The 9,606-nt window shown below is 34.7% G+C and overlaps 1 protein-coding gene across 2 annotated transcripts in view; it reads left to right on the top strand.

Moving 5' to 3' along the window:
- Positions 1 to 9,002, top strand: part of LOC110286969 (heat shock factor protein 3) — a 109,079-nt gene extending 100,077 nt beyond the window's left edge. The window contains exons 9-12 of one of the 2 annotated variants that reach the window (XM_021153658.1): positions 1,532 to 1,747; positions 3,416 to 3,515; positions 4,925 to 4,985; positions 7,367 to 9,002. In XM_021153658.1, the coding sequence (XP_021009317.1) occupies positions 1,532 to 1,747; positions 3,416 to 3,515; positions 4,925 to 4,985; positions 7,367 to 7,656 (667 nt within the window). In that variant the 3' untranslated portion in view covers positions 7,657 to 9,002. The remainder of the gene's footprint in view (positions 1 to 1,531; positions 1,748 to 3,415; positions 3,516 to 4,924; positions 4,986 to 7,366) is intronic. The other variant, XM_021153659.1, reaches the window with a different exon arrangement.
- Positions 9,003 to 9,606: the final 604 nt, after the last annotated feature.

The following is a 9,606-nucleotide window of genomic DNA, read 5'->3' as shown; positions in this document are numbered from 1 at the left end:
CAGTGAGTACATATTGTGCGAGTTCCTTTGTGATTGTGTTACCTCACTCAGGATGATATCCTCCAGATCCATCCACTTGCCAAAGAATTTCATGAATTCATTGTTTTTAATAGCTGAGTAGTACTCCATTGTGTAAATGCACCACATTTTCTGTATCCATTCCTCTGTTGAGGGACATCTGGGTTCTTCCCAGCTTCTGGCTATTTTAAATAAAGCTGCTATGAACATATTGGAGCATGTGTCATTATTACAAGTTGGAACATCTTCTGGGTATATGCCCAGGAGAAGTATTGCTTGATCTTCTGGTATAACTATACAAATTTACCTGAAATTTAACTTGATAATTTGTCTTCTTAGGTTCAATGTGTAGGTATTCAAATATTTGAGAGATTTCTAATTTTCAATTCAGAAAAAATTATGGAAAATAAGATGACTAATCACATTTGATTATTCTATATGAGATTTTTTTAAATGAAGATATATGTACATGGCTGTTTGCCTGCATGTATGCCTGTGTACCAATTTTGTATCTAGTGCCCATGAAAACCAGGAGAGTGCCTTGGATCTCCTAGAACTAGAGTTACAGACAGTTGTGAACCAACATACATTAGTGCTGAGAACTGAACCCAGATCTTCTAGAAGAGCATCCAGTGCTGTTAACCAGGGATCCATCTCTCTACCCTCTGATTATTCTACTGAAAAGAAATCATTAATACTGTGATTAAATTAACCTCTATTATAGTTATATACTAATCAGTGAAAATTTTAGGTTGCACTGTAACTTATACCTTTCCCTTGATATAAGCTTAAATAACTTGTTATATAATATATCAATCAAAGAACTATATTATTTTACCTTTAGATTTCCTCTTTTAAATGACAAAATAGTCCCTATACTTCTTTCTCAATTAAATTTAAGGTGACAGTAATTATTCATAAATGATATTCAGTAGTATGCATGTATATATACTTTACTTATCTGGTTATTGGTTAGTTAAAACAGTGGATATAAGATATATGTGAATATAGGTTATATTATAAAATTTCTACAGTTAAGTTTTATGTTCAGCTCTTTATAGTGCAGTTACTGAGTTATTTATTTACCACCATTATCTTTCATGAGAGCATTTTCATTACTCCAATTTTATTTTTCATTCCCACTTATAAAACACATTTTGTCACTAAAATTTAAATTTGACTATTCTGGACTCTTTGTATCAGTAGAATCATATAAGTGATCGTTTGTGTTTGGTTTATTTCTCTTAGCATTTCTTGCATGTTCACTTATGTTTCATCAAGGACTAATAGTTTATTTTTTTATTGCTAAACAATCATTTGATCTGTGAAGTATGTTAGAGCATTGTGTCATATATTATATAAATGAAGTTAAAGGAGAACATATTGGCACAATATAAATTTTTTATCTGATGATTGCAAATCTGCTTACACGATATAAATGGATATACTATAGGCCATGTGATTGGAATTCTTGCAACATGTTAGGTTATTATTTCCCTGCACTATTTTTCAGAGAACACCCTAAAGTGTCAGTTCAGGATAAACCTATGAATGAAGAGTCACTGACCATTCAGTTGGATTTGACCATACCAGTTTTACCAGAACAAATAACTGAAGAATCTGTTGAACAAGAACCTAAGGATATTTCTCTGGAATTATATCTTTCTTCTCAGGATTCAATTTTGATGAAAGATAAATCAGACAATTTGTATAACAATATAATTAACAGGTATTCAGTGTCCTCCATCTTTAATCTCCTTTACATGGTTTTGGAAAAAAATGTTTAATGGTATGCTGAGAGAAGCATGATGTGATGAAAGAAGCTTTTCCCTTAGATACTTCAATTCCTGACCTTATCATTGCTTCTCATGTATTACAGATATACTGATAACATTGACTGTTTCTCCTCTAGTGTTAAATGAGAACCCAGCATTGTCAGTGTAAAATACTCCATCCTATACTCAATATTAGCCCCGATATTAGAGTGAAACTTCCTGCTTGGAACTGAACTATAAGAAAAAAAGAAGAAATGTCTTCATTTCCTGAAACTTGAAGGTTGTGTATGCTTCAGCAAAAATCCTACTAAATTGGAGTCACAAAGTCTCCATTGTCAGCACAACTCTGCCCTGGGGATGTCTGCCTAAGTTTCACCTTCATCAGCAGTGCTTACAATTGTCTGTTTGAGTGCTTTATCATCTTATATTTGTATAATTCATTACTGGTTCTCATTTATTGCCTAACCTCAGAGGACAAAGATCACATCTAGTTCCTCATAGACTTGATATATAAATATCCTCTTGACAAACACACCCAAAACAGCTTCCTCAGCTTGACCCCAAACTAAACTGTAGACTCTTAGGAATGTGCATAAAGAAACAACTCTACACACCAAAATAATCTACCTTTTAGTATACTGAATCCTACCACATAAGTAACAAAACATGACAATGACAGTATTGATTATGATGATTATTTTGAGATGGATTAACATTGATAGACTTGGCTATTAAAGCTGAGACCAAGATCTCCAAGATTAAAAAAAAAAAAAAAAACATAGGGAGAAACAAAGAGTTCCTCTGCTATTAGCATACAGGAATTTAATAGCCTCTTGAAGTCAAGTTGAGCGTCAATACTGATTGTGATATTTGATATAAGTACAAGTGTTTCTCAGAACGCTGGCTTTCCTAATGAATGACAAAATGCATTCAAGAGCCTCAGAAGGAAATTAAAAAATGTGTAACAACTTTGCTTACTGACAGATAATATGTGTGTCCCACTTACTCAAGTATGTGACTCTCATCTTTTGATGAGATTCAGACTGGATGTTCTCCATAGAGAGGAATCAAGTAATTTCTAAGCCTAAATTTGAATATTTACTATCCCATAAATATAAAGATATTCTAGTCCTTTTGGGTCAGCTAGTAATATTGTTGTGATGCCTTGGATCTTGGTTTTCTGAGACAGTGATTTATCATCTTTATTTTGTATTAAATGGTCAAAACACACATGACCATCTTGTGGATATTGACAGCTTTCTTGGGTTGAAAACTACAGAAATAGACCAAAATGATCTTTTTCTTCTATCCTTTTCTGGAGTTCGCCAGGTTGAAAACTCTGGAATTTCACTGAGAAGTGGGCTACTATGTGTTATAACTGCTGCATCAATTCTGAAATATTACAGCAGTAGGCTTTATAGTCTATAAATGTGATGTTTGTAACTGAAAAGTGCAAAAAGTGAAATATTTGTTTGTGGTTTCTTAGTTGAGAACCTGGTGTAATCTTTTCAGTTCATTGTCTGTTGAGTTTTTTTTTTTTTCTGAAAGATTGTTTATTGAAAGTAATAACATCCATGGCTTACATCTACCTTCACTCCCCATCTCTGTGTTTTTCATTGAAGGGATAACAAGGATATGCATCATACTGAAGGAAATTTGTTAGAGCTAAATTCATTACTATCTAGGAAGGCATTGAATTATGACTCTGATCATTTCAGTGAGGTAAGCTCGCCAACTCAAATTTGTGACTTTCCTGCCTTTATATTGATTGCTCAAAATGTTATCTTCCCTTCAGCCCCTCAAAGTCCCATCAGCAAGGTATTGGGTTATAAAATAGCCATAGTTTTTTTTTCTTCTGGAAAATAAAAGAGAAATAAAAAATGAGCATCTAGTTTTTATTTTTATAAAACTTTATTAAAATCTTCCTCAGCCTGGTATGGTGACATACACCTTTAATTCCAGCACTTGGGAGGCAGAGGCAGAAGGATCTCTGTGAATTCTAGGTCAGCCTAGTCTACAGAGTAAGTTCTAGGACAGGCAGGGCTACACAGAGAAACTGTCTCAAAACAAAATAAAAACAAATCTTCCTTGCTGAGTGAGGGTGAATGCATGGACTGAGTTAAAGGCATGGGACTTCGGAGGGGCTGGAGGGAGGTAAGTCATGCAATTGTATATTAATTACATATAATAAAATCATGAAATATATAAAACAATAAAATTAAAAGAAAATCCTCACTTATTTACAAATAATAAGGAAACACAATTCCTCCTAGACAACTGTCTTTAAAAGTATACTTGCAAATATTTCTCTTTAATTTGGTAAAATCTCATTGTTGCTCTTTTTTTTTTTTTTTTTGGTTTTTTTCGAGACAGGGTTTCTCTGTATAGCCCTGGCTGTCCTGGAACTCACTTTGTAGACCAGGCTGGCCTTGAACTCAGAAATCCACCTGCCTCTGCCTCCCGAGTGCTAGGATTAAAGGCGTGCGCCACCACGCCCAGCTCTCATTGTTGCTCTTTTAAGAGAAAAATAAAACCCTATTCTCTCAGAATGATTTCTTCAACTACGGAAGCTGTATAAATGGAACCATTATTTTTCATCATTAACCAATAATGGGGCTAGACTCTAAGGGAATTCATTCTTGTTATCTTGCATAGACAGGAATGATTTGAAAGAAGTATTGTTTCCTTTTGCCAAGCACATTAGTCGGTTTTGGTGAGTCCCATTATTCAGGTTAAAACATGCATTTTCATATACAAAACATAATGTGTTTCCTTCTGATTTGTCCAATAAATATTGGTAGATATTAGTTGAAGTTAAGTGGAATATAAACCTACATGGTATAGTTGGCTGTAGGTGTACTGTGAATTGTGAATTGTTTTTTCCCCTTCTGCTTAAACAGTGGTTAGAAAGAAAAACCAACTTTTAGAAAATAAGATAAACAGTAATGTCTTTTCTTAACTGTGTTAATCTCTCAAGAAATATGCTTTGGGTGCAGAGAATTGAAAGGAGGGCCTCATATTTGCAAAACACATACTCTCAGAGCCTCCAGGGAAATATTTTATCTCAGTTATTTAACTTCACGAAAAATGATATGCTGATAACAATTCTAGTGTTTTCTCTTTTTACCCAGAGTCTAAGTTTAATGAAAAATGAAGAAGAGAAAATTCAGCTTGATCTCAGTGGGGGAAAAGGTACAAAAGAATATTTATAGAATGATCAGAAAATATGCATCTTAGTTCCAGGCTCACAAATGACTATCCATATGATTCTTTGCAAGCCATTTACCATTTGAAAGCCTCAGTCAATTCATGTATAAACTACTTTTTTTCATTTTATACGTTTTTGGTTGGTTGGTTGGTTTTTGGTTTTTTGAGACAGGTTTTCTCTGTGTATCCCTGGCTGTCCTGGAACTCACTCTGTAGACCAGGCTGGCCTCGAACTCAGAAATCTGCCTGCCTCTGCCTCCCAAGTGCTGGGATTAAAGGTATTTATAAGTTATTTTAAATAAGTTTATATATATGAAAGAGCCCTGATGATGACTATATTTTTTTTCTTTTTGTAATTAGATACTTTCTTTATTTACATGTCAAATGTTATCCCACTTCCTGGTTTCCCCTCCGAAAGTCCCTATCCCCTCCCCCCTTCCCCTGTTCCCCAACCTACCCCCTCCTATTCCTGGTCCTGGTATTTTACTATACTGGGGCATAGAGCCTTCACTGGACCAAGGGCCTCTCCTCCCATTGATGACTAACTAGGCCATCCTTTGCTACATATATAGCTAGAGCCACAAGTTCCACCATGTGTTTTCTTTGATTGGTGGTATAGTTCCAAGGAGCTCTGGGAGGATTGGTTAGTTCATATTGATGTTCCTCCTATGGGGCTTCAGACCCCTTCAGCTCCCTGGGTACTTTCTCTAGCTCTTTCATTGGGGACCTTCCATCCAATGGATGACTGTGAGTATCTACTTCTGTATTAGGCACTGTTAGAGCCTCTCAGAAGACAGCTATATCAGGATCCTGTCAGCAGGCTCTTGTTGGCATCTACCTAGTGCCTGGGTTTGGTGGTTGTTTATGGGATGGATCTCCAAGTGGGGCAGTCTCTGGATAGTCATTCCTTTAGTCTCTGCTCCGAACTTTGTAACTCCTTCCATGGGCATTTTGTTTCCTCTTCTGTAAAGGATTCTGAACTTCTGGGCTAATATCCACTTATCATTGAGTGCATATCATCTGTGTTCTTTTGTGATTGTGTTACCTCACTCAAGATGATATCCTCCATCCATTTGTCTAAGAATTTCATAAATTCATTGTTTTTATTAGCTAAGTAGTACTCCATTGTGTAAATGTACCACATTTTCTGTATCTATTCCTCTGCTGAGGTAGATCTGGGTTCTTTCCAGCTTCTGGCTATTATAAATAAGGTTGCTGTGAACATAGTGGAGCATGTGTCCTTATGACATGGTGGAGCATCTTCTGGGTATATGCCTAGGAGTGGTATTGCTGGATCTTCTGGTAGAATTACATCCAGTTTTCTGAGGAACCACCAAAGTGATTTCCAGAGTGGTTGTACCAGCTTGCAATCCCACCAGCAATGGAGGAGTGTTCCTCTTTCTCCACAATCTTGCCAGCATCTGTTGTCACCTGAGTTTTTGATCATAGCCATTCTGATTGGTGTGAGGAGGAATCTCAGGATTGTTATGATTTGCATTTCCCTGATGACTAAGGATGTTGAACAGTTTTTTAGGTGCTTCTCAACCATTCGGTATTCTTCAGTTTAGAATTCTTTGTTTAGCTCTGTAGAGACACTGAAACTTATAGAGGAGAAAGTGGGGAAGAGCCTGGAACATATGGGCACAGGGGGAAAATTCCTGAACAGAACACCAATGGCTTGTACTGTAAGATCAAGAATAGACAAATGGGACCTCATAAAACTGCAAATCTTTTGTAAGGCAAAGGACATTGTCAATAGACAAAAAGGCAACCAACAGATTGGGAAAAAATCTTTAACAATCCTAAATCTGATAGATGGCTAATATCCAATATATACAAAGAACTCAAGAAGTTAGGCTCCAGACTATATAATCTTAAGGGAAAATATATTGTTGTTTGGCTGAATTTTAAACGCCATGATAAAACATCAAAAGGCTACAATATAAGTTTTTTTAGTTTTTCACTTGACATTAAAAGTTCTTTTTCAGAAAATAAGTCATTTACTATTTACTGCACCCAGTCATTCACATTTAGCCTTATAGTTTTTGAGTAATGTAATCTGCCAATTTTAAGTTCTATTGGTTTGTGTGTCCTTAATTCTAAGTGTGTATTTGGATGTAATTAGATCTCTTTTCCTAAACAGAAGTACCAAAAATTGATAGCCTAAGAAAGGCTGAAAGTTAAGTCTAAGAATAATAGTGCATTCTTCTTGGATAAGATAACCAAGTTGAAAGAGTTTGTAACTCAAAAGATTAGTATAACAATGTCTCCCATGAAGCATTTAACAGTGTAAGACTTATGAATTATGCTTTGTTTTAAATTTTCTCCTCTTATATTACATATAACAAAGCACTCTCTCTCCACAGACAATCATATGATACAATGTATGGAAAAACCAGAGCTTTTCCTATTGGATGGGATACCAATGTGTGATTTTGGAGAAAATCTTCAAGATTATGACATACTTTTAGATGATCTGAAGAACCCACCAAATGTCATATCAGCTTTATGTGACCATGATTATGTAACCTCCAATATTTCTACTCCACAAGAAGATACTATTGAAAAGAGTATTCCCCGGTTATGTATGGAAGCCAATGGGGAATCTAGTGTGTTCCCTTTTCTCTTTCTCAACCCTATTACTAATATTTTTTGAAGAGCATATTGAAATCAATCTTTTGTTACAATTTATTTTGAGTCTTAATGAATCTCATTTAGATATTCCATGGCTGCTGGCTAGTATTATGTATCTTCATTTGGAAATTTCTGTAACTTAAATTAATATGTTAAAATTATAGCCCCCCAACATCTAGACAAGCTTTGGCAACTAGGATAAAATTCAGACCACAAGAAAACATAAGTAATACATGCAAATTTTAATATAATAAGAAGTTAGTTTTTAATTTTTAAACTAATGATGTTCTAGTACTTTATTTGTTACTACAACAGAGATTAATGTTATTGCATTTTTAAGTAATTAGAAATTTTCTGTAGCTAGATTTTGTTTATAGTAAAGAAACAATTATTGCAAAATTTAAAAGCAAGGTTTAGAGTTAATGAAAATGATGTTACTCCTAGATTTTACAGATACGTTTATTCTATAGCTTCCCACTTTATTTTCTGTCTTACACTATTTTTACTTCCTAAAGGAAGTTAAAATTTCAGCAGGATATGATTTTATTTGTATAATGGCCAACTCATATACAATCAAAGTCAACATACTGACTCTCATACAAATCCTTCAACAAAAACTCCAAGAATCAAACTCAAGCAAACGTTTTCTGAAAAAGCATGCAGAAACCCAAGAGCAAGTGATTTATTCAAAATTAAGTATAAAAATTCACAGTAAACCATTTCTCAACTATATTTATCTATCATTTCCACATTAATCTCTAGCTATATCAGTATTCTTTGACAGATATGTAGTTATTTGATAGAATATTATCTTTCAAAAATAGTATGGTTTTACCTAAACTTGAAGCAGTTTTCATACTATCTCAACTGTTTTAACACCAACTTTCATACATGGCTAAACATTGAGTACCATAGCACTTAGAATCTAAGAGTATCTGTTTAGTTGAAGAAGCACTTTAGAATATGTTTAAGGTCTTATGTTAGTAAACTGAATACTAAAACATCAAGCTTCTAAAGGGCTCAGTCTGTAACACTTTCTTACTGCTTTACCCTACCTGCTAAAGGGTCTACAAATTTACCTTGTTTTTTAGTCCTTTTATTTTTCAAAATTTAACATGTTCTTCAATAGGCTCACTAATGAAGTTAGCTTTAACAGAAAGGGGAAATAGGTCATTATTTTCAGTATCCATTTTTAAAATGTGTATTTGTTTAAATAAAATGGTTTGTGTAATTTTGAGAATTCTTAAGGAAAGTCCAGACCTCTTTTAGTGATGGCTGAGCTTTTGATATGCAGGAGTAACCTGGAGTATTTCAAAAACTGAAAAATATCTTGTCACTGTAATGCTATATAAGTCAATAAAGAGTTGAACATACTTTTTCATGGCATCGCGTCCTTTGTTGTAAACCAGGGTCTGTGACAATAAGGAATGAAAATTGTAGGCTGCATGCACATGTACTAAGGATATTGTGTTACATACACACAGTAATTTGTGTTTGTGCTATTTTCAGTTCAAAGAACTTATAACTCATAGGGAGGAAACTTGTACTTGGTAATGTGATTTTTGACTTCATAACCCATGTCTTCTGGAGGAACATTGTTCCCTCTCCATGCATATTACATCCATTCCAACTCCATTTTTATCATATTTTGAAATTATCTTATTAACTAATGAGGTTCCATAAGGATTTTTCATGTATCCTTAGTATTAGTGAGTTAGCCACACACTAGCCTTTTCCCCCACAATCACTGGGCTCCCATCTCTGTTTAATTCTCCCTTTTTCCCATTAACTAATTAACTTATTCACTTTACATCCCAATTGCATCCCACCTTCTTCCAGTCACCCCCTCATCTAGCCCCATCCCCTTCTTTTCTGATTATGGAGAACTCCAGATGCCAACCTGTGGGACGCCTGACTCACCAGCAAGAAAGACACCACAATAGGATCCTTCTGCAACACGTTTATTGGGCTG

This window comes from Mus caroli, chromosome X (genome assembly GCF_900094665.2).
Source record: "Mus caroli chromosome X, CAROLI_EIJ_v1.1, whole genome shotgun sequence".
In the NCBI taxonomy this organism is placed as follows: Eukaryota; Metazoa; Chordata; class Mammalia; order Rodentia; family Muridae; genus Mus; species Mus caroli.
Note: the sequence above shows the minus strand (reverse complement) of the source record. Positions and strands in the feature narration are given on the sequence as shown.